Raw genomic sequence first — 24599 nt, 5'->3', positions numbered from 1 at the left:
TTTTTCTTTCTATTTTCGTTTTTACTTTCTGTTTTTCTTCCCAACGTTAAATCTAATCTATGTTATATTATATATTATTAGAGAGAGGAAGGACGTTTCATTCCAAAAATTTTATACGGAATTTATACGATATCGAATTATTAGAAACGACAATATTTCATTTATTATTTTGTGTTAGAAAGACAATACGTATGATTCAACGATATATGTAATGTTATAGAGAGTTTCGCGATCTTTCGAGAAGGTTCCCTGAACGAAAAAATTTGAGAATCCCTGTTTTCGAACGATCTTCGTAATTACTATTTACGATATACGTGAAATTTTATATAATTCACGTATATCGTAATTATATATACATATATATATATATGTGTGTGTGTATATGTATAATACGACTTATACGATATATATTTATACGAATGGTTTCAAACGTGCTAAAGTAACAATAAATAATTAGAGGTTATATAGAAATTTCCATACCTATTAGCAGGAACTACAGCATTTCGAGCCTCATCAGATTACTGGATCGTTATTAATCCTCCTACGTAAAAATGTACACTGTTTAAACAAACGAACAAACGTATTCTTTTCGCGAAAAACGCAAAGAAAGTCGCGACGACGATATCGACGACACGGCGTCACCGAATTTTCTGATCGAACGTTAAAACAAAAGACGATCGCTACGAAGTTCGTTACGATTAACGTATTTCTTTTGTTTTTATTGCGTTGTTCAAAATATTCTCAATCGCGTCGGACCAATCAAATGTCATCACATTATTAGAAGAAATATATATGACGACGTATATACTTCGTAATGATATAACGAGTTGATATAAATCGAATAGAATGAATAAGACGAATATGAGAGATATAAGAATTTTGTCGTAAAAATTCCCGCCAAGTTCGATTCGAGAAAAAGAAAAGATGTTCTCTTTCTTCGTGGAGAGGCCGCAACGACCGTGTCGGTAAAGTAGAAAACTATTTTTGTAGCGTGGAGTCTCGCCGGTCGAAGGTGTCTGACGTCATCGACGTGTGCCGTGTACTTGCCGTCACGAAACTGCGACACGTTGTGGAAGAAAATCTTCGTACGTGGCTTGCTGAGATAAATAAACAAGGTACATCGAGTTAACAAAAACATATATACGTTTATTTAATGTTAGAAAAAGGCGTTGTCGGTTTTAACGATGACTCATATTTCGTGCTAGGAATTATAGAAAAAAACGTGTTCGATCGTGTTGACCTCAGTGATAGTTTATAGTGTTATTTACAAGACGTAAGACAATTGATACGCTTCGTAAAAAACTTTCTTAGTTACTTCTCCGTCGGATCTGATTGAGACAAGACGTTCGATCTCTCGTGCAAGTGCCAAAATAATGAATCTTTCTGTCGGCGAAGTAAGGTTAAGTTTTCGGATGCACCCTGCGCTCTATTGATTCACGTAGGTATCGATAGACGGCAGCACTGAGTGCTTATACCAGCTACTACGTGCGTCGTCTGCTTTTATAGAGTAACTGATTAAGGCGGTAAAATTCAAATCGACGAAATATTTAATTAGATGTATGTTGGTTACGTATAAAGAAAAAGAGAAACGAATAAAAGAGAAGAGAGAAAAGGGATAAGAAAAACCGACGAAATATTGGTAGCTAGATCGGCCGAAAGAAAATCGAGTCGTTTGAAATTGGAAAGTTGATACCGTAAAAGTTACAAGAAAAGAGGTCGAAGAGAAACGCCGTGGTCGGTCATTATCGTACGTAGAGCGATCCCCCCCTGAGGGCGAGACGACGTCGTAAAGGAGGAGGTACGGTCACGGCGCCGCGGCGGCTCTTCGTCGAGAGTAGCATCGCGCCCCGCGACCGAACCTCTTTCGCGGCTTCTCCATTATCGTAATTTGCAAATTTCCTCGGGATAGCAGTGAAAAAGGACGAAAAACATCAACGTGGTTTGAGCGTCCGTCGTTCCTCGTCTTTTTAACGGAGGACGGTGGTTGCACGACTCTCGTGGCGAGAAAGGGGAGCAAGAGAGAAAGAAAGATAGAAAGAAAGAAAGAAAGCAAGAAAGAAAAAAGAGAGAGAGAGAGAGAGAGAGAGAGAGAGAGAGAGAGATAGCAAAAAAAGATGGGCAGAGGCAAGGGGAACAGGAACCGGGAGTAGACGGTGGCGGATTGGCGGCCTCAGGCTTACTCGCGGATTCTCCTTGTGATGCCGGTGATTCGCGGCTCTCCTGCCCACTAATCCTGCGGCTCCTCCGCATCGCCCGCCATCTTCCTCCTCCCTCGCATCGTCCTCGTCTCCTTTACTCGCTCGCTCGCTCTCGATATCGGTAAAATATCCACGAGGAGCATGGATCGCCGGATCGTTCGAGGGTAGGCCGCCGGTAAACACAGCGATCGTTCTACGTGCCGTCGTTCTCGTATTAATATAATTAGTCACCGCGAGCGTTCTTCGAGAACCTCTCCTCTCTTCGATACTTCTTCTTCGAGTATTTCGATTTCGCGCCTCCGGGCGCTTCCAAGCGACTCCTTGTAAAACGATCGAGAAAAACGATGAACGTCTTCCTCGAACGATGGCGACGCTAATTTTTAATTACTTCCGCTCTCGAATTTTTTTCATCTCTTTGTTTCCTTCTTCATTTTTTCGTAACGTTATTGTTGCTTGTCGTTATTATTACTATTATTACGTTCTCGATTCTTCTTCGTTACAGAATGGCACCGAAAAAAGTCGAGGAACCTGAAAGAAAGCCACTCATAGGGCGAGTAGGAATTAATTTAAAAATTGGTATCGTTGGAATACCAAACGTCGGCAAGTCGACCTTCTTCAATGTCCTTACGAAAAGTCAGGCAGCGGCGGAGAACTTTCCTTTCTGCACCATCGATCCGAATGAAAATAAGTATCTGAATTTATATTTTATACACACACACACACACACACACACACGTGCACGCACTTATACATCCTTTTTCTCGTGAAAACTTTTTTGGGAAAGTAGTTTTCGTTTGTTCGTTACTTACTTCAATTCTTACGTCAACTCCTACGTCGGGATAACCTGTTTATGAATAATGTGCGATCGAGCGATCGAACGTTTAAAAAGGGATAGCAAAAAGAAGGAGAAAAAGTTTTACGTCACATCGTCGTGTATATTAAGAAAAAGTTTCTTTCGATTCGTCAAGCATTACCCTCATCAAGAATATGTTCCTTCTTGGCCATCAGCTCACACGGTTCTTTATCCTAAACCCAACATTTACTATGCCTTCACCGAAGACACAAATCCTTTCACGAGGTTTCAGAATACCTGTAAATGTATAGAAAATGAATTTCAACCGCATTTCGAACCACCAAAGGAACCCTTTGTCCTTCGCGATCTTTATTTCGAGGAAGAGGCAAGAAGGAAATATCTTGAAACGGAGCCAGCGTCTTTCGTTATTTTTGGAAAGCCAGGTGTAAATAGTCGAGAACTTGCGGTTATGATTGCCGACGGTTGGAAGTGCGTTTTCATTTCACCGGAGTCCCTTATCGAGGAAGAAATACTAAACAAAACGGAAAAGGGCAAATACATCGAAAAGATATTACGTTCTGATAGAAACTTGACCTCCGAAATAATTCAGAATTTAATGAAAAGTAGAATAAATATGAGAGACGTTAAGCACAGAGGTTACGTGATCGAAGGCTTGCCCTTTATACCGAATGATCCAAATCTCGATTACTTGTTCTATCCTAAAATCGCCAAATTTCGCGTTGAATCGGTAACGAAGGATAACTATTCGGAAGACGATCTCTTATCGACCTGCGAAATGATATTAATTCCAAGCTCGAGCTCGGATAATCAAGACGTAAAAAAGTCTTCGTGTAAAATGCAACTTTATCCAGAGGAAGACATACCTCGTCAAATCAACGAGATCTTTTCTACGTGGCCAATAAAGCCATCTGTCATCATCTACATCTTATGTCCCGACGAGGATCTCTTAAAAAAATACAAACTTGTAAAAACAGACTCGGAAATCTCGAAACCCGCAGATCCCGTTCTATCGGTAGACATTTCCGACGATATGTACTTGTTTACAGAAGATAATTTCGACTATGACACAAAGATCCCTTCTGCATTCCCTTCGATTACATTTAACAAAGATAGAGAATATCTTTTGAAGCATAACGAAGAGATTCAAAAGGACGTGAAGGAACGATGCGAACTATACAAACGTTTGGCCATACCTCATATAGATAAATGGGTCCTTCTTCAAAATCCTCAGAACGTGATACGCGTGGATGGTCGTACATCTGTTTCGCAAATGTTCGAAATTGTGAGCGTACGTTTGCGTACATTACCATTGCCACGATTGCTACTTCCAAAACGGATGATAGAACAAATCGACGAGTTTGGGATGGTAAAAGTAGAAGGAGAGGAAGAGGAAGAGGAGAAGGACACAAGGCAAATTGCCTTGGAGGAGGAGTTCGAGGGTATGAGCAACGAGGATGCTTTTCGAGAAATGGCGAACATGGAGTCCGTAACTCGAAGGTTTCCTTGGAGACTGTCGCGTTGGAGATTTTATTGCCCGGTCGAATTGGCCAGAGGAAGGACCGTAACCGGTATCCCGAAATATTCTTTAAGATTCATGAAGAACATTTTTTTTCTTTCTTCCGACGAAGCACTTCAATTGTTTCTAGACAATCCTAGAACATTTTTATTGCCGCCTAATCCACGACCAACTTGTAAGATAGCGATTATAGGTCCGAAATATTCCGGTAAATCAAAATTGAGTCGAGAATTAGCGAAAATTTTGAACGGCACCGTAGTTAACGTCGACGATATAGAAAGTATTTTTAAACGTGATCGCGTTAACGATAAAGTCATCGAAGCTATGCATGAAATGGTCAATGACGTTATAAACGAATTGAAAATCAAATTGAAGAAAGAGAAAAAGATGAGAAAAATAAAAAAGGATGCTGATCTTAAAGCGTGGTACGAGGATATCGCTTCGACTATTCAACGTTTGACAGATATCCTTCAATCTAAAGATGCAATAACACCGAGCGAGGGCTACGACGATGTTCACGACGAATTGAAAGCATTGCGTAAAAAATTGAAGAACAATAATATCGCACATGTCGAGACGGATTTACGTCTTATGCAAGAAATAAAAGATAATAAACAGATTTTGTACGCTTATGCGCCGGATCATTTAAGAAAAGAGGAACTTTCGATCAGAGAATTGACTGAACACGACCCTGAAGTGGCGAGTATGTTACAGGAACGTGTTAAATATTTGTACGACGAACCAATCGAATTGAACCCCGATGAAAAGGCTGATCTAATTATCAAACATATAAAAAATATTCCAGACGAGATACTGGAAGATAAAATTAATAGAGACGGCGGTTTTATTGTCGACAATATGTACATGGATTTCGACGTTTGGACAAAAGTTATTAACGATGGTAATATTATTTTCGAAGACGTTATAATAATTTTCGAAGACGAGCCGTATCTTTCTCTTCTTGAAAAATGGCGATACTTCCACACGGAATATAAAGATAAATCGGCCGAAACTGAATTTAAAGGTGAAGAAAGTGATATGTACGAAGATGAGTTCGACGTAGAATTAGAAGAATATCTTCATCATCTTAACGATTATCAAACAGTTTGGAGAAATTTTCGCGATAGGATAGACGAATTCGAACAAAACGTGATTCTTTGTGATCTTGGATTGATCGAGGATGTTACTAATTACGTTCTAAAGCGACTTAAGGATCGTTACGATTGGAAAGCGATTATCATGAGCGAGGAAGATAAAGAAAAAGAAAAGTTGATAGAGGAAGAAGAGAAGAGAACAGACGAGGCGTATGTCGAAGAGGAAGGAGAAGAATTAATGGACGAAGAAGAAGAAGAAGTAAGAAGACCGATTATAAGTCGAACAGTCGTTAAAGATAATCGTCGATTAGGTGACACCAGCGATTACTGTCCAGTTGTATTATCAAAATATAATATTCTATGGAAAGGCAGAGAAGATTATAGCGCAGTCTTCGTAGATAAAATTTATCTATTATCCAGTGAACGTGCATTAGAAGAATTCGTTGAAAATCCATATAATTTTTCTATTCCTTTCATCAAACCACCGATCGTAATACCACCTTTACGAATTAGCGTCGTTGGTTTACCTGGAAGTGGAAGAACTACTTTATCGAATGCTTTGTCAAGAGAATATGGATCATATCACGTCGATTATTTCGCATGTCTTGAAAAATATATGCTGAGTAGAGGAATGAAAGCTTTCACGTTGAAGGATACCGTGATTGCTCCTGAAAAAGAAGAACCCGAAGAAATAGATTTACCAGATGATTTAAACGACATTAGATATAGCAACGACGAGAATTTAATATCTATGTTTATTAAAAATTACATTAAAAATGGTGGAACATTAGCGAATAATATCCTTCGTGAATGTTTCTTAACTTATTTTCAAACGCCGTACAATGAATATGGTGTTGTACTCGATGGTTTTCCAAGTTGTTTTAATGACGTAGAAATGATGTTAGAAAGATCCATGGTACCCGAACTGGTGATAGAACTTAACTGCAGTTTACAAACATCGATGGAAAGATTGTTTCCCAAGTATCTTAGTCTTTGGGAGAAAAAACTAGAGGAAGATAAACTTGCCGAGGAGAAAAGGTACAACGAAGAAATGAATGATTACATTAAAAGACGAGATGAATGGATAAATGATATTGTACAAGATAGACGCGAACGTTTTATGAGCGAGGACATGGAAATGTTCGAGGATGAAGCAGAAAATTTTGATATGGACGATATTTATTACAAATTAAGTCCAAGCGAAAGAATCGAATTAGAATATACTTGGCGAGAAGAGAATCCCGAACCAATACTATTTATCGATTGGGAAGATATCGTAACAGCTAGAGATAGAATTTCGAGACGAATAGTAGAAATTTATGAGAGCGATAGTAACAAAATAGTAAACACTCGTAGTTTTATGAAAGCTGGAGGCATACCTTGGATAGAAATAAACGGTGAACAAGACGAACGTAGGATGATAATAGAAGTTCAAAGATATCTCGAAAGTTACGTATTTCGAGATATCTCGATGTTCGAGAGAACATATTTAGTCGATGTGGAAACTGCTGAACGTCTTTTAGAATCTGGATATTATTTTTTAAGTTCGTTTGGCCGATGGTGTCCGGTTCAATTATATCAAAACAAAATACCAATACAGATGTTTTTACCTATGGAAGTGAAAGACGAAGTGAAGCCTGTTATACATCGACAATACATTTATTTCTTGTGCGGTCAAAATGCAGCATCAGATTTCATGAAAAATCCATTGAAATATATCGAACAAGATTCGACGATACCTCTTATACCGTTAACTCTTTCGATCATTGGTCCACCTAAATGTGGAAAGACGACACTGGCTGAACGTTTTGCCGAGACATACGGTTTGAAATTGATTTCTATTGAAAAAGCTTTGGAATACGTAAGGGATAATTACTCATGGACTGAATTAGCTAAACAAATCAGATCACACATTCGAGATCGCATTGCCATTGATAATAAAACGATGAGTCGAATCGTTGAAATGTATTCGATTGATCCACGGGCAGCTTCTCAGGGTTACGTCCTCGATGGTTTCCCACGTAATCGAGAAGAATCCGAAGAATTAGCTTTTCTCAATATACGTCCGATGATCGTCATTGATCTTAAAGCCGATTTAAATTTCTGTACGGAGTGTCTTTATAACATCAATAAGGAAACTAACGACCCATTTGACTTGGATATCGATCATTTCACTCAACTTTACGATCAATGGCAAGTCGATCAAGAAAATTTTCGAAGTTGGCTGAAGAAATTCTCACAGAATGTATTTGAAATCGATGGGAGCAATAACAAGTGGGGTGTATGGATTCATGCCGATCGAGTGGTTCGAGAAAAATTTATGAATATTAGACGATACTTTCGTGACTCCGATTACGATAAAGTTCATAGCTTAGAGAACATGTGTGTATCGCCTTACGAATTTAAATCGTATCAAAGTACCTTCGAATCGTATTGTCCTGTTTGTTTATTACTTGATAACAGCATAGTATCTTCGGGTGGACTGATCGATCGTACTGGATTAGTCCAATTTCGAGAACATTTTTATTGGATATGCACCAAACACATGAACGATTTTATCAAATATCCACTTAAATATGTTCCACCTTGGAATACTGCAATTCTACCGAAAATTCGACCACGAATCGTATATGAGACGATCGATTTGGAACACGCTTGCTGGGCAAGACGTTTGCAAGTTAATGGATGCTGTTTGGTTACTTACGTCGACAGTCTCCCCAATCGAAATCTAATCTCTGGCAAAATCGATTTGGCCGTTCTCTATGACGACAAGCTCTATCTCTTCTGCAGCCAACATTGTCAGGATCAGTTTCTCTCTCGTTGGATGAAGTATTGCGACGTTAAAATTCATTTTCCTCTCAACATGCCAGATATTAAAATAACCGATCTACCGATTGTCGGATATTTAGAACAAACGGTAGCAAAACGTGTGATAGAAGCCGTCAACGAAGTTGCAGTCTTTCGTCCAAAGATTCCAGGCTTGTCTTCCGCTGCCAGCGCAGCGATTTACATGGGTGTTTTTTTAAAAATTCGCAACGTATCCTGTACCCTAAACGAAATGAATATTTATGAGAAAATTAACAAACGTATGAAAGCACGTAAACGTATCATCGAATTGGCGACTACTAGAATGAAAGAAAAACTCAATCCATACCTGATGATTCCGAGCTATTATCTTGAAATTGAATCTCCTAAGTTAGAGCAAGTGAGCTCTATCAGATTCCGACGAACGTCGCCGACTCAGATTTTGCAAGATCCTAAGAATTTGTACTGACTCTGTTCCATTAATCATTGTTCATATATATTGATGATACATCTAAGAAATGGTATATAATATTAATATATATTCTAGTATACGTACATTGTAAAAGCTCATTGTACCGGAATATATACTGATTGATATATAATCATTAATTATAACAATAATCAATTAATAAACAATTAATTGTAATCGTTATTAATCAGTATATATTTTAGTATAATCTAATTTCATATTAATATAATTTTGATTAAAACAAGAAAAAAGAGACAAAGAAAAAAATGTATGACCTTTGAAATTGTTTGTTAAGGCACGTCGTGTACCAGTACCCGACGCAAGGTACGACTATTTATGCGAATACTTCAAACCGGCCAGGTAAGCAATCGTGCAAACATTATTCGATCGTAAGCAAGTCGAATGTCTCTCGAATACGTTATCATCGTGTCGAAAAGGGAGTAGAACGAGTACCATTTCTTTTCTGTTCTTTTCTTTTCTTTTCTTTTCTTTTCCTTACGTATTTACGTATACCCTTGCAAAAGGAAACGATTCGGAATAACCAACGACATTTCCATACCTACTTATTCGCCTTTATTCTCGCGACGAGACGCGAGGAGGAGACGGTAGGAGAAGAAACGAAAAGAGGAAAGAGGTAGGGTGCACGTTTCGTAGCACGTGATCTGCAATGCAGATCGACCTAAATTTCTCTACGAGACGTTAGGAACCATGGCAAAGAGTTTTCCTGAGTTTGTAAATTATCTACATCCTACGAGTCCTTTTTATTTATTTCGGTGTTCACTTTAACGTTTCTAATTGAAATATATCGTTCGTTTAAGTATCCGGTTAATTTTCATCCTTTTATACAAAATCACGTTGCAATCATTTGCAACTTGAAAGTCCGTTCGAAACACGTGGAACGAAGAGAGAAAGAGAGCAAGAGAGAGAAAATCGATCGAAAGGGGCGCATTTACACGGATAGTCGCGTTGATAGTCACCAACGATGGTTCAACGAGGTGCTCGTACGTACATAGATATATGTCGAAAACTCCCAACTCGGCCAGTATCATCGTGCTAGCTTCTCTATCTCTCTCTCTCTCTCTCTCTCTCTCTCTCTATCTCTCTCTTTGAATCGTGCGGAAACCGCTGTACGTGCTGCGGTATCCATCAACGCGGCTAACCGTCGATGAAAACGGTGTTTACCTTGTCGCGCGTCATCGTGCTTGCACAGCGACTCGGTGAAATTGAAAATGCAAAGCAGTCAGGATCATGCGGAAGGTTGGATAGCCAAATTTTCGATTAAAAGATTACTCTCGTTGTATACGAATTTTCTTTTTTTTTTTTCAATAAAACTCGTGTCGTTCAAATCAGATAACGACAAAGGAAATAATTGAATAAGAGAGGAAATTAGAAATAATTCTTTAAAAAAAAAAAAAGAGAGAGAGAGAATTGATTAGAAACTTCTTCAATTGTAAACGTGTGAATAAGAAACATTAAAATAAGTTCGTTGATCAAAGGAGAAAGCTATTCCAACCTTCTCCCGCCTCTCCCTCCACCATCTCTCCCAAACTTTTCGAATACGATCATCATACTTTCATTCACGATGTATCGTATACTCTCATTGACGGCACGTGTCCGAGAATTCGGCGATCCGTGATGAAAGCCGCCTAACGCGGCCTCACCACCCTTCTCGTTTGCTTTTCCCGGCGCCTCTCTCTTCAAAGGCTAATTATTTAATGAGGCCGCTGGCATTAGCATTTAAATGTGCCTCGTTGTCACTACCCACCCTCGTTTCCATGCAACGCACGTGCATGACAGCGTACACCCTCGACCTTTAATCGGAATTCTCACTGTCTCTTTCTATCTCTTTCTTTCTCCTCTTTCGAAGAGGGGAAAACGTGAACGCGTTTGAAAAATCTCATTCGAAAGAGAGACATTCGAACGACTCCCTTAAAATAGATATAACAAATAATATATATATATATATATTAATTAAATTTATTTGTACTTTCTTGTTTTCTCTTAGCAAAATCCCAGCTTTTTTGAACGTAGTCGATATCGCTGGTCTCGTAAAGGGTGCTGCCGAGGGACAGGGTTTAGGAAATGCTTTTCTTTCTCACATCAGTGCCTGCGACGGAATTTTTCACCTTTGCCGTGAGCATGATATAATTATTATATTCGAATATATAATAGAAAGAATTTTGAAAAATGTAGATATCGAACGAATCATTTGTATTCGCAGGAGCATTCGAAGACGACGATGTCACTCACGTAGAAGGTGACGTTAATCCGGTACGAGATTTGGAAATTATCAGCGAGGAATTACGACTTAAGGACGTCGAATTTTTAAATGGGCATCTTGAGAAATTGGAAAAATTGGTTGTCCGTGGTAACGACAAGAAATTGAAACCTGAATACGTGAGTTTTAACGTAACATTTGTATCGGATTGGTCGAGGTAAATTAAGAGAATTCGAATGGACGAACTTTTCTCGGAACAAATTTACTCGATTCTCGTTGATCGATTTCCAAGCAATTTTCGGCTTCCCAATTTAGCGAAACTCCCAAACTCGCGTGATCGAGCCATCGTCTAGATTGATTTCAAGTCGATTTTAACTAGTACTCCGTAGGTAATTCGACATTGCGTGTTACGACTTGCGGCGAATCGTTGTTAATAGTATTTTCCTTGTTTTCTCCTTCTTTTTTTTTTGTTATTTTTTTTTCTCGACAGGATACGCTTTTAAAAGTCAAGGGTGTTTTGGTAGACGACAAGAAGCATATCAGGTACGCCGATTGGAGCGCAAATGATGTAAGTTTACGAGTTTTTCCTTCGCACTGTCGTAAGAAACATGCAATTTGCTCGTTCGATCGTTATAGTACGATAACAACGCACGTTGATGATCGTCCCTAACGTTTGATTGCAGATCGACGTACTCAACAAATATCTCTTCCTCACGTCGAAACCCGTTATTTATCTGGTCAATCTTTCGGAGAAGGATTACATTCGTAAAAAGAACAAATGGTACGTTTCGTTCTAACGTCGTAAGATGAAAAAGAGAAAGAACGAAACGAAACGAAAAGAAAAAAAGAAAACTTCTCTTTTTCTCTTTGATCCTGTTAAAATTCTGATTATAAAGATAAACGAAGATTGTTACAAACCGATAATATTATTTTCTACGATAAATCAACTAGATATTCCGGAATACTCGTCGTTTCATTTTCCGGACATTTCTATCGACGTCGACGGTGAAGCGCGTTGCAAAACACTGTGGAGAACGGAATTATTTATACGTGCGTGTCGACATGTAAACGCGTATTCGTACGCACGCTCGAGGGCTCACTAACACGAATAGTTTCGTCGATCTATTATTCAGCAACGATTTGCAGACGTGCATTGCGAAAATAATATCGTGGGAAAGTGCAGTTGAATAGTAAGCCTATCGCGTATACTCGTCGTTAAGTTAATGCATGATTCAGAGCCCTTATAATCTTTTATATTTCATGATGCACTTTCACGATTATATTTGAAAGAAATATTTCTATATTAAAACGAGAACGAATATATCGAAATAAGATAAGACTCATAAAAATCTTCATCGGATATTATCGATTTTCCAGGTTAGTCAAGATTAAAGAATGGGTGGATAAGAACGATCCCGGAGCCGTGTTAATACCTTTCAGTGGTGTTTTCGAAAATAAGATAATCGACATGGACGAAGCAGAACGAGCGAAATATTTCGAGGAACAGAAGGTCACTAGGTAGGTCATTAATTGTTCTCAAATTTGTTTCCCTTTGGTCAGGACAACTTATGTTTACAAACGAAGGACTGTTTTTATTTCCAAGTCGAAAGTTTGCTATATTGGTCTAACTTCTCGAAACGTTTAGTCGTATTTTCTTAAAATCCACGAAGAGAGAGAGAGAGAGAGAGAGAGAAAGAGAAAGAGGTCCATGGAATAACAGGCGTTCCCACATTTAAGTATGCAACGAGTTATCTTCTAACCGTACTAATAACGGCTGAGGATGACTCTTAGAAGGTCTAGACTAGTTCTCTTTCTCTTTTTTTCTTTCTAACACGGAGGGAAACTAATAAAAACTACGGTCGTTTCGATGAGGAGAATGGAGAGAAAAAGAGAGAGAGAGAGAGAGTGAGAGAGATAGGCCGCATTATATTTTTACGAACGGCTATTCAAATTCTTACAAAATTGCATAAAAACTGGCCGCCCTCGCGCGTACCAGGAGAGGGTATAATCTGTGGTGAAAGAGGACCGAGAGGCAGAACGGCTGAGTTGGCTAGTGGGTCAATCGTACCCGGAGGGTGTTCAATGCACGTGTACCATGTTCAAACGAGTTTACACGAAGCTACGACATTGCATTACTATCCTTTACAAACGGAAAGTACATCGAAGTAGGTGTAGTTTTGCTTGCGTACGTGTAAGCGTACGTTTTCATTATATTTTCTTTTTTTTCTTTCCTTTCGACTCACAATGTTGAGAGTGACGTTCGAAGAAAAGTGAATGCGTTGAGAAAGAGAGAGAGAGAGAGATAGATTGGAGAACAATTTCCTCGTAATGACTCATATATTTCATATAAAAGTTCTCTCAAATTATAATAAAATTATCATTTTATTTGTTATAAGACATTCGTTGTAAAATTATAAGATATTATCGAAAATATCTTCCTTCGACGAATTTACAGAAGAATCAAATGGACGACGATGAGGAATCACGTTTGCCCCCTAATCAAAAGAAAATAGAGTAGACGTGATTTTATTTCAAAGTCAAAGATAGAACAGTCGTCGTCGTTTTCGTCGTCGTCGTCGTCGTCGTCGTCGTCGTCGTTGTCGTCGTCGTCGGCGGCGGCGGCAAAGTAGGTCTCTCAGAGAGTCAGAATGATAAAATTACCGCATTAAGTCGTTCGGCTTTATGCGTATTCCTTGAAGTCTCGAGAAGTTGTGTCGGGGCCCACCAAGTGGGAGAGCTCATCCCGACGTACCCTGTCATTAGACGATATTTGGCCCGAGACAATCATATTCCATGGTCCAACGTTTTGAACGTCCCTCCTTTTGAACGGGAATTCATCGTTTTGCAATCCGCAAAACTGAAAGAGTCGTCCTTTGTATGTACCGCTCTATCGACTCGAGCTTTAATCGATCTAATACGAGTGATTCTCGATCGTATTCTTTTATTCTCTACCCTCTCATCGAAATATAATAATAAACGTCATAGAAATTTGTCTAAAATTATTATTGTTCTCTCTTCTTTTCTTTTTCTTTTTTAATCTTTTACAGTGCCCTAGACAAGATCATCATTCAAGGTTACAAAGCATTGCAATTACAGTACTTTTTTACTTCTGGTCCTGACGAAGTTAAAGCATGGACTATTCAGGTAGCTTCGTAACTATACTATGTGTACACGTAAGATTGACTCGCCTTTCTTCGTCAACTTTTATTTTTTTTTTTATTATATAGAAAGGTACAAAGGCGCCCCAAGCCGGTGGAAAAATTCATTCTGACTTTGAGAAAGGTTTTATAATGGCAGAAGTTATGAAGTTTGAAGACTTTAAAAATGAAGGCTCAGAGGCTGCAGTAAAGGTATTAATTTAACTATAAATTTCCAAGTTTATCGACATACGTTGTTATTAATCGTCTTATAAGTGTTATTTGTCCAAAGCTTATAAAATAATTTTTAAGTACTATCTTGATTTAACTGACACACACACATATATATATATACATATGTATATTTGTGTATATATACATATACACTACGTTCTTTTTCTCTTGCTCAATAGGCTGCTGGAAAGTACAGGCAACAGGGCCGTAATTACGTCGTCGAGGATGGCGACATAATCTTTTTCAAATACAACGCCGGTGCTGGACTGAAGGACGCAAAGAAGAAGTGATGGCACGCGTTCCTCATGTTGTTGCTCGTCCTTTTGTACACCAACATGATACTACTCTCCTGTTGCATGCATCAACCTCATGGCAATCATTCTCATCCGCTTCCCCGTGCTCCCTGATTTCGTTTCATTTTATTTTATTTTATTTTTTTTCCTCTTTTTTTTATATTTACCTTCAAAGGTACTATCGACGAAAAAAGAAAGGTCATACAAATGTGACTATTTTTTTTTATTAATCGTCTGTCAAATTTTCATTATACAAAAGAGATTCGTTTTTTTCTGTCATTCTTATAAAGAAAATGAAATGAAGTTAAAAATGAAAAAGAGTATCATCGTCGTTGGAATTGGCATCTTTTTCTTAATCGAGTATGTGATCTTTTTTTTTTCTATGACATACAACGATTCTATCCGTAAGAAGAATTAGACTTTTAAAGTTTCTGTCTGTGTAAATAAATAGCATCATCGTCTCTTTGTATGAATACGCTATGTGCTTATGTTGAAAGAGCTTGTATGACGTTAGTTATATCTATCTCAAAGATATAACATTTCACAGAGATAAAATAATTTTTGTACAAGTTGTCTCTCGAACGAGATGATTGTAAATGCGAAAGAGAAAGGATGTTTGGTAAAAAAAAAAAAAGAACTATAAAAAAAGTTCGCATAAATCTGAACATTTCTTGACTCAACAATTCTCTGTATTTATTCTACAAATGTTCAATAAATCAACGTAGAAAAATGATAAAAAGCGAGAAAAACAATTTCAATGTATATATACAAATTATTGTATATGTTTCTAAAACATATTATCTGTGTAAACCTTTACGATTAAATTCTATACCGTTACCATTTGCTGCAATGCATGCATGCACAGTGTTCAAGGATTGATTAACTTAACATCTAAGTATATCAGTAACTGATATGATACAAGATGGCGTTGCACGTACCAACAGGCGTTCAAAATCAAAGAATAATGCACCATACGAATACGATAATATTTTTTCCCCGTTTATGCTGTGTCAAATGACATATACATATTCGACTAATTTATTTCTTTGGCATTTCATACGAAGGATTGAATATTTTACCTTTATATTTTTAGCCGCCTCTTAATTGGAAGATCAAAATTAATTTGCATGATCCAAAAACAAGCCAATTATTATTATCTTCAATAATCTTTAACTTAATTATCACCCATTATCGGATGTTTTATTAAATAATCGAAATTTCAACCACTTATAAAATTCTACTTCATCTGCCATCACTTCTTCCAATACTTTTTTCGCTCGAGTTTTGATACTTATCGAACGTTTCGATAAATAATTTTCTTTCGGTCCTATAAAATAAATTTATACGATAATCTTCGCATTACCATAATATTTAACTGTTGCAAATTAAAAAGAAACAAAAAAGGAACAAGATACTTACGCAACTTATTATATATGCGAAGGGAACCGGTGAAAAAGTACGGAAATTCCTTTTGGAGAACGTGTAAAGTTTCTTCCATGTAATCGAGAAGACCGACCACTGGATACCATCGAACAACATTTGCCTTGGCTCGTTGTAACGCCCATTTGTTATTTCTTTTCCTTATAGATAAAAAGTGTATCAAAAATAGATCACACACATACACGCGCATATATAGATATTCGATTCGAGTTTTGGATTATTATGTAAAGAAAAATGATCACGATTATCCGTTACAACATGACATCTTTTCAAGTAGAAAAGTCTCTTATAACGTTACAAAAGACGAGCTCGATTTCTCTAACAACCATAACGCAAGTTTCTATTTATGGTATTCAGAAGCAGTTCATTGATCTTGATTCCTCACTATAGTCATCTTCTTGCGCAACCTTTACCAAGAGAACGTAGAGTAACTTTACGTAATCCCTAGTCGACTCAAAAGACGATCCTGAGTAATAATGATGAACAGACGAAAAAATCTCTAAGGTATTCCCTCTGTAATCTCATTCATGCGATCGTTTAATCGCATCAACTGTCGAAAGTAAAGTTACGAGGTATGTATGTATTTTGATTCGTGAAACATCCTCGATCCTTCTCGCGAAACTGGTTATTCCACTCGCGTTATTGGATATCTATCTACGTCAACGTTGATATACGTACGAGCAACGAGGATCCTGTCCGCAAAAATGAGAGATCGTTCCGCGATAAAGAACGGCCGCCGCTCCATCTTTCCGATATCTGCTTAAGATCAAATGAAAATAAGAATGAAAATGAAAAGGAAAAAATTAACAAATAAATTTTCTTTAGAATCGATTAAGGAACAGAAGAGTCATTATTTAAGACACGTGTAATTAATTAGAGTAAACAAATTTGATCTTACCTATGCAAAGTACGTGGATCCAAAGGATCCCTTGCTAAGGCTAAGAAAGTTGGTGCCTGACGACCAAATTCAGAAAAATTTAAGAACCTTATATCGCCATCGAAACTCAATGGAATAGCCTCTTGTCTTATAATACTTGTAATCTCTTCCACGAGTAGTTCCTGTCGAATCGGGAAAAAGAAATTCTTCTGTGATTAACTAGATTGATTAATTTTATCTCCGGCTTAAGTCGATCTTAAGAGATTATAAAAACAATGTAAGTTGTATAACCAAAATCCAGACAATATATTGAAAAAACGTGATTGAAATCTTTGGAGTAATTTTGCAATTATAAATTGTTCACGATATCTCATAACTCGTGAAATATCAGCCGGATATGGATTGCATAGTTATAAGTATATATTTTTCAAGAATGTGCGATAGTGCTTGTTAAATGGACGAAAGTACTATACTTTTCGTTACGAAAGCAGAGATACGTGTCTTACTTGAGCAGGCGAAAGAATCAACGACCGGTTTTCCGGATCTTTGTGCAATTCGATACATTCACATTTGCTCTTTTAAAAGATTATTGAGAAAATAATTATGTATTTACATACAAAAGACTTTTATCCGGTGTTAACAATTATTTACAAATATTTACGAAACGTGAAATGCATTCTTCGCGAGATACGTATGTATTCAAACGTTTTCCATTTATGAGAAACAACCTCGAGTGACTCTCACAAAAATGAAACGCATTGCGAAGTACTTACATTCCTCGTTCTCCTTCGGTCGACTATTTCTTTTATCAATAAAACATAATTTATATTTATCTTTAATTTTGTTTTGGATCGATAAGTTGTTACAATAATTTTAAGATATTTGTAATTCTAAGAAAATGTTTACATATAATTCTAAGAAAATGTATTGTTTGAATTTTACATTCAAACACTGTCGTGATGTAATCTGCTCTCTTTCTCTCTCCCTCTCCCTCGTTCTCTTTCTCTTCATGTTTACGTTTTTTCTTAGCTTCGTAAGTACGTATTCATTTAGTACGTACATCTTATTTCGTTTAGCTCATTAGTCATAGCCAGGTCATAGCAGAGTGAACATCTTGTGAGTATAAAATTGTATATATTATACGTCTTAGTTTTAAATTCGTTTCCTTTTAATTAATTTGCTTTATATTAATTAACACGTTATACCCGTTTTATTCTTATTAATAGAATAATCCGATCGTCCAAAATAGAATATTCAACAGCGCGTTAATAGAAAATAGAGTTAATAGAAATATCCAATTTTTATTCTATACTTTTAATTGCTTTACACAAAGAGTGTATACACATGTATATACATGTGTAATACGGATATAATAAATTATATAGAAATAAGTATATTAAATGAAATGTTAATTAAATAGTAGAGATATAGAAAAGAAGAAACATCTACAGAGATTATCGAGATTTACCTGCTGCAACGTCGTCAAAAGTCCAGAATCTCCAGGCGGCAAACGAATATGTTTAAAGGCATTGTAACCTTGTAAACGTTGCAGGATCAGCACCAATAGTTCTGCACCAGCACCAGGTACACGTGTTAGCATGAGTACGTGCTTATTCATCTCGGGCAAATTTCCACGACCGCCCAATTCAGCAAGGGAGGGCGTGACGTATCGATATGTCTGTTTAACAATCGTACGATGATTTATTAAAGAGCTCTAGGCACACCTGTTGGATTTGATTAGAATGATGTGACTCCATAAAAATCAGGGGAAAAAAAAAGAATTAAAATATCTCTTTCCATACAAGTCGATTATTTCTCCTTTCTTTTTTTTCTTTTTTTTTTTTGTTGAAAATTTTAATATTCATTACTAATTAAGACAATAATTATATTCGAGAAAATTTTCGATAAATGACGAATGTTTCCGCTTTTAAACCGGTTTACTTGTAAACATACCTATACGATGAGAGAGAGAAAGTATATAGTTCGATTTGATTCATTCGATGAACACGTCCGATAGATAGATACGTTGTTAAAAATGCAGACATTGTTTTGAAGAGAAAGACGATGAGAGAAGGACGTATAAAAAAAAAAAGAAGAAAAAGTAGCCTTGCAGTTCGAGAGATCTACACCTTAGAAACGTGAGAAAGAAACGTATAACGCGTGAGAAGATCGCCTCGATGCGATTGCATCCGATGTTGATGCACTTTCACTGGAGACATGTTCCTCTGTTGTAGCAGAGTCGAGTAGAGGAGAATCGTGACTTCTTCGAAATGACATCGGCTTGTATTACGTGATACGTACGTTTAAAAATAGCTTAAAATTATTACAAATGTTTTTATACATTTTTAAGGAATCGGAATCTTTAATAATAAAACTGTCCTTTGTCTGATCACCTTGTTAATATTGAATCCATAATTTTCGACGAAACGTGCATCCTCTCTGTCGAAATCGCGAGATTCGATCGTGACATCGGCGGAAGAATTGAGCGTGACCGTACTTGACCTTGAATTTAGAAGGACGAACACGAGAGTAACACCAACGAAAAGACCAGGAAGAAAACCACGATAGACACGCATCACGATCAATCATACGATTTACGTTTATACGATTTACGACACCCTGACGTTTATATTAAAAAAAAAAAAAAAAAAAAAAAAAATTGATCGCCCTATGACTCCTCGAGCTCTTATTTCGATCATCCGTGTTTCTGTGTACGTCCACCGAGTAACTGAAGAGAATGTCAGTGGGTCAGAGACTTCGCATTGGCTGATCCCCACGTCTTCGGTATAAGAGAGACCCAAGGGTTCCCCACCAGTCTTTTCTTCGAATCACAAAACTGATTTGAGATTCGACTAAAAGATAAAATAATAGCTAGGCTTATCGTCGCAACAGATGCTTTTAATATTTCAATGTCAAACGAATCGTCCTTCGATGTCATCACCTTCTCTTCGCATTGACTAAACTCTGGAATCTTCTCTAAAGGATTTTTTCGATCGAATTTCCTTTCACCGGCTAATTATCTTTTTATATGGGTATGTATATAAGGATAGGAGAAAAACGAAAATTATTGATCGTGTAACAAAGTTCATTTTGATATAAAATTTATGTAAGTAGACGGATAGAAAAGGAAACTAATAAAACTTTTATTAGAGTACTTACTAAGAACGTTGATATACGATTGAGAAAGTCTTATAGCAACTGATACGAATAAAAATGTGTCCGGTGAAAGCTATGACGAATAGTTATGATTTCTATGACGTATGTACTATAGAATATGTACCATCTAACCTCTTTATTTATTTCCTTATATTCTCGCGGGACGAAATTAAGGAGTAACAGTTTCGAATAGATCTCATTAGGTTCGTGTTATACAACAGTATACTACCGTCATTTTACAAATGTATTTGTAAACTCTGTAATATTAGAAGAAAGTAATGCAATCTCTCACGCAACGATTATTAACGAGACTTCGTTGATTATTAAAAGTAAAACGATATATCACTTACATCGTTCCTGTTATTTCATTGAGATTCGATACTACTTCCTTCGGATTCGATATTACTTCGTTGTCATTAAATCGATTTAAATCGATAAAATATACTGTGTATCTTTATCGAAATTAAATTAGTATTAATATCGTTAATTCTTGAAATAGTACGTTAGACCTATATATATGAAATATAGTTTAACTCGTAGTAGCTTCTACGATCGATTAGCAACACTATCGCACGTTTCTAAAGGTAACTTCTGGAACTTTCGTATAGAAATGCGGATAACCTTATACCGCGCGACGTTTGAAAACGTGAACGTCTGTGATTGGTCAGAATAGTCAGCCGGCCGGCATGGTGGCGCCAGCGATCCACGTGGTATACTTTGTATGTATATGTGTGCTTCGGGATTCTTCCATCATCAAGTTTATTTGTAAACACGCGCATCAATGCGCATCGCCTCGTAAGATGGACGCGTACGAGTCACGTAAAAGAGATTGGGAAGATTTGGACGTTACTAAGGAAGAGTTAAAAAATATAACGGAGTGCTTGAAAAAGGAGGAATTTCGTAAATTACTTATCGAATACGCGGAAGAAGTGACCGATCCAGAAAATCGTAAGATTTATGAAAAAGAAATCGCTCAATTGGAAAAGGAACGGGGCGTCGACGTCACGTTCGTTAACCCCCAGCCTGGTTACGTCATAAAAACTAGTGTCAACGGAGAGAAGAAATGTTTTTTAAATATTAGTAAAAGTGACATTGTCGCACGACCTACGAGTCATCCTTCCTACGAGGATGGTCACCGTGGTTTACAATGGTCAATTCCTTATACCCTGATACCTCCTCGCGATGACCTTGATAAAAAGAACGTTCGTTGCTTGGTTTTCGATGTTGTGTTTCATCCTGACACGATTTACCTCGCATCGAAGAATACTAGATTCCGTGACATCGTTAATAACACTGCGATGGATGGTGTAGAGAGTAATTTTAAGGTTAGTATTTCCAAGATTTGACGAATGTATTTTTTACTCGGTTTGTCAGTTGTTATTTATCGTGTTTATAGGTAAAGCTCGATAGGAAGAATCTTAAATTTCCTAAAATGAACTTCAAGGGCATCTCTCATCCAAGCGTGATTAGGAAACAGTCGAAAGAATCGCCCAAAGAGTCGTTAGATATGGACCCGGAAATTTATCAGAAACTAATGTCCAGTTACGATGAGAGTCGTGAGCAACATTTTAAATACAAAGAGGAGAAGCCAAAACGCGCAGCACCTGAAACTATTTATTATAAGAACAATGATTCTAAATTAGAAACAGAAACCCAGGAATATGTCGCTCCAAAATTCATGATAAAACATCAAACGGATATTGACATGGAAGATTTTGTTGACAGTAGAGACGCAAAGATGTATGCAACTATTCCTAAAAAATTAGTTATCGTTATAGATTTGCCTTTATTAGGAAAGGCAACTGATGCTATGCTAGATATCCAAGAACGCTCTCTTTACTTGAAGAGCGAAAAACCAGCCAAGTATTTCTTACAATTACCTCTGCCATATAGCGTTGATGGAGATCATGGTAATGCCAAGTTTGATCCTAAATATAAAAAATTAACAGTAGTATTACCAGTCATTCGTAAATCAGTGATGTTAGAAGAAACACAGAAAGAAGATAGTGATGTGGATAGTGATAGCAATAGCTTTGTACCTGTTGTATCCAACGAATTAAGTGAAAATTTATTTACCATGGAGCCAACTATGAGTGATTCCCTTTCAAATTTAGTGCTAGAAGAAAAAACTATTCCAATGGATTCAACAACTATATCAACAAATGCCAGTGAAACTCCAGATGACAATGTGTTGCGGACTACTACTAATTCACTAGAAACTACAGTGCCCTTTATGAATGCTGATATAAAATATACACTGCCATCATTTGCCTGTAATATGTATGACAATCAAATAGCTTTTACAGTCAATGTTAAGAATGTTGACCCAGATTCCATACAACATAGAATCTTAGAAAATAACATAGGAATACATATTTTACTTGCTTCAGTGGGTGCAGGATTTTTTCCACAGCACTATTCTTTATGTTTTAAGTTAGAAGAATGTTCTATAGAACAAGATTCGCTTGTCATTGAACCATGGGATAATAATCTTGTATTTAGTATTAAGTTAAATAATTCTGATAATGTATCTCATTATTTTGTTGGTGTTAATGAAGAGTTCATGGAAAGGAAAGAATTGTCAGGCACCTTGTCATTCAAAAATAGATTAAAGGAGCTAATGGTAAGACAATTAAATCTCGTTATATTACATATACATTTGAATGATTCATTGAACGTATACTCCTAGGATACAGAGGAGAAAGATACTGAGGTTCCAGTAGACGTCGATGTTCAAAAAGAAGATAGATCTGTCATCATAAATATTCGCTCGAATCAGTTGGATTCTGATGACGAGCATGAAGAAGATGAACAGCATAATGTGAGTCAAAATAGGAAAGGTATAATAAAGTCAAGATCGATTTCGGAAAGTAGCGGAGACGAATTACCAAGTAGTAGTGGTAGTATGTCGAAAGGGATATTGAAATCGCATCGTACTCATGATTTTTCACGTTCTGTATCTGAATCGAGTGCAGACGAAAATGGTGTAGCTATTTCTTCTGCAGATTTTTCATGCAGTTCAATTCACGACCCTCAATCGGAGTCAGAGTGCTGTAGTCTGAAAAAGACTGTACGATTTAACAACGTTGTATCTCGACAATTATTCAGGTAATGTCACATTTTCAGAGAACTCGTTAGAGACGAATAAAATGGACATGATAAATAATAAAATATAATTCTGCAGATCTAACTCTAGCATTCTTGGTCAACGAAAGAAGAATCAACGTAAATTGCGAAACAAGAAACGCGCTCACGAACGTAAATTAAGCGAAAGCGAAAATTCTGAAACGGAAGAACGTGATAAGTATAAGATTACTCCGAAAGCAACACCAGAAACAGAAATTTCTGAAAATGTGAAATCCATTTTGAGTCGTGAAAAACATTCGGGTAAACAGAAATCGGCTTATATTAAAATTAAGAAATTGAAAAAATCTAAAAAAATACTTTCGGGAAAACGTAAAAGTAGCATCGAAGAGGAAAGCACAGAAGACACGAACGAAACAGCGGTTAAAAATTCAGATCAAGCTGAATTCAAAAATGACTTAATATTCGATCTTGATATATAAGTCACACACGAACGCACACATCGAGAGAAAAAAGAGAGAGTGAGAGAGAGGTAACATGTGTGATAAATTTCCACTTTTAAACAAATGATAGAAATACGTTGTTCGTAATATTATAACGATTGCAATAGCAATCGATTCGTCACTAAATGTTTTTTAAAAATGTTTCCAAAAATCCACATTAAATGTGATAAAATTTTTTAATATTCTAAGTCTAAAAAAGTATTATAATAAAAACAATGGTTGCGTGAAAATTATTAAGAAATATCTGCTCTAATGTAGACTTTAAAGTCTAGTACTGTACTAGTACTTTAAAGTTTAAGATTGCTATTGAAACGCGATAATATGTGATTGAAAAGATTTTGTTATGATTATATTTTATTATATATTACATCTTATGCTTTGTTTACTGAAAGATAAGCATATGTTTTTAGAATTATCTTCTGTATAAGATACATGAAGATTCCTTTGTGTCATTATCTATTACTTAATTATATATTCCTTGCGCACTTAATTTAAAAAGTATACTTTATACGAGGAAGTGTGTATGTTTTAAAGAGAATCTCTAAAAAGATATAGATGTGAACCTTTTTATCTCTACATTTTATTTTTAGGTGATTATATAATGCAACTATTCTTCATATTTCGATAAAAGAAAAATTTATTACATAGGTGTTTTTAAAAATATTTCAATTCAATCAATTAATGAATTTTTACATCTCAAGCATCTTTAAGATGACTTGATTTTCTTGATCTATTTTTTGTTATGGATCTAGTTGTATTAT

General features: G+C 36.6%; 3 protein-coding genes and 1 long non-coding RNA gene across 7 annotated transcripts in view; 2 read left to right on the top strand and 2 right to left on the bottom strand.

Moving 5' to 3' along the window:
• LOC127064956 (uncharacterized) overlaps positions 1-632 on the bottom strand; it is a 157924-nt gene extending 157292 nt beyond the window's left edge. Inside the window, exon 1 of the long non-coding RNA XR_007781875.1 lies at positions 481-632. This is a non-coding gene — a long non-coding RNA (uncharacterized LOC127064956). The remainder of the gene's footprint in view (positions 1-480) is intronic.
• A 346-nt stretch (positions 633-978) lies between these two features.
• Positions 979-15517, top strand: LOC127064934 (obg-like ATPase 1). 2 transcript variants are annotated; one of them, XM_050996628.1, is made up of 11 exons: positions 979-1115; positions 2701-2882; positions 9196-9256; positions 10902-11029; positions 11118-11293; positions 11605-11682; positions 11798-11895; positions 12492-12632; positions 14162-14258; positions 14342-14464; positions 14665-15517. In XM_050996628.1, exons 2-11 carry the CDS (start codon positions 2702-2704, stop codon positions 14773-14775), a joined length of 1194 nt encoding a protein of 397 aa, XP_050852585.1. In that variant the 5' UTR covers positions 979-1115; position 2701; the 3' UTR covers positions 14776-15517. The 2 variants fall into 2 exon arrangements, with proteins under 2 accessions (XP_050852585.1, XP_050852586.1); XM_050996629.1 differs by lacking the exon at positions 979-1115 and adding an exon at positions 1194-1438.
• On the bottom strand, positions 15446-20895 carry LOC127064940 (uronyl 2-sulfotransferase-like). Of its 3 annotated transcripts, XM_050996636.1 has the most exons (7): positions 20602-20895; positions 20376-20508; positions 18564-18773; positions 17117-17277; positions 16897-16974; positions 16198-16358; positions 15446-16105 (listed from the first exon to the last, which is right to left on the bottom strand). In XM_050996636.1, exons 2-7 carry the CDS (start codon positions 20376-20378, stop codon positions 15960-15962), a joined length of 759 nt encoding a protein of 252 aa, XP_050852593.1. In that variant the 5' UTR covers positions 20379-20508; positions 20602-20895; the 3' UTR covers positions 15446-15959. The 3 variants fall into 3 exon arrangements, with proteins under 3 accessions (XP_050852593.1, XP_050852594.1, XP_050852592.1); XM_050996637.1 differs by lacking the exon at positions 20602-20895 and having other exon boundaries at positions 20376-20579; XM_050996635.1 differs by lacking the exons at positions 20376-20508; positions 20602-20895 and adding an exon at positions 19489-19739.
• A 115-nt stretch (positions 20896-21010) lies between these two features.
• LOC127064928 (protein kintoun) lies at positions 21011-24234 on the top strand. The gene is made up of 4 exons (XM_050996617.1): positions 21011-21576; positions 21648-22874; positions 22941-23359; positions 23436-24234. Exons 1-4 carry the CDS (start codon positions 21052-21054, stop codon positions 23815-23817), a joined length of 2553 nt encoding a protein of 850 aa, XP_050852574.1. The 5' UTR covers positions 21011-21051; the 3' UTR covers positions 23818-24234.
• The last annotated feature ends 365 nt before the right edge of the window (positions 24235-24599 follow it).

The sequence above is a fragment of the Vespula vulgaris genome, chromosome 7 (genome assembly GCF_905475345.1).
Source record: "Vespula vulgaris chromosome 7, iyVesVulg1.1, whole genome shotgun sequence".
Taxonomy (NCBI): Eukaryota; Metazoa; Arthropoda; class Insecta; order Hymenoptera; family Vespidae; genus Vespula; species Vespula vulgaris.
The sequence above is the reverse complement of the archived record's forward strand: the minus strand, read 5'-3'. Positions and strand labels throughout refer to the sequence as shown.

What these genes read in the sequence shown, in the direction of transcription:
- LOC127064934 (XM_050996628.1), top strand. Translation starts at nt 2,702, where the DNA reads ATGGCACCGAAAAAAGTCGAGGAACCTGAAAGAAAGCCACTCATAGGG. An exon ending in ATTCGTAAAAAGAACAAATG is followed by an intron (nt 11,896 to 12,491) that starts GTACGTTTCGTT and finishes TCGATTTTCCAG; the next exon opens with GTTAGTCAAGATTAAAGAAT. An exon ending in GAGGAACAGAAGGTCACTAG is followed by an intron (nt 12,633 to 14,161) that starts GTAGGTCATTAA and finishes AATCTTTTACAG; the next exon opens with TGCCCTAGACAAGATCATCA.
- LOC127064928 (XM_050996617.1), top strand. Translation starts at nt 21,052, where the DNA reads ATGGACGCGTACGAGTCACGTAAAAGAGATTGGGAAGATTTGGACGTT. An exon ending in GTGTAGAGAGTAATTTTAAG is followed by an intron (nt 21,577 to 21,647) that starts GTTAGTATTTCC and finishes TCGTGTTTATAG; the next exon opens with GTAAAGCTCGATAGGAAGAA. An exon ending in ATAGATTAAAGGAGCTAATG is followed by an intron (nt 22,875 to 22,940) that starts GTAAGACAATTA and finishes GTATACTCCTAG; the next exon opens with GATACAGAGGAGAAAGATAC.
- LOC127064940 (XM_050996635.1), bottom strand. Translation starts at nt 19,671, where the DNA reads ATGCGTGTCTATCGTGGTTTTCTTCCTGGTCTTTTCGTTGGTGTTACT. An exon ending in ATGGATTCAATATTAACAAG is followed by an intron (nt 18,774 to 19,488) that starts GTGATCAGACAA and finishes ATTGTTAAACAG; the next exon opens with ACATATCGATACGTCACGCC. An exon ending in GATCCACGTACTTTGCATAG is followed by an intron (nt 16,975 to 17,116) that starts GTAAGATCAAAT and finishes GATCTTAAGCAG; the next exon opens with ATATCGGAAAGATGGAGCGG.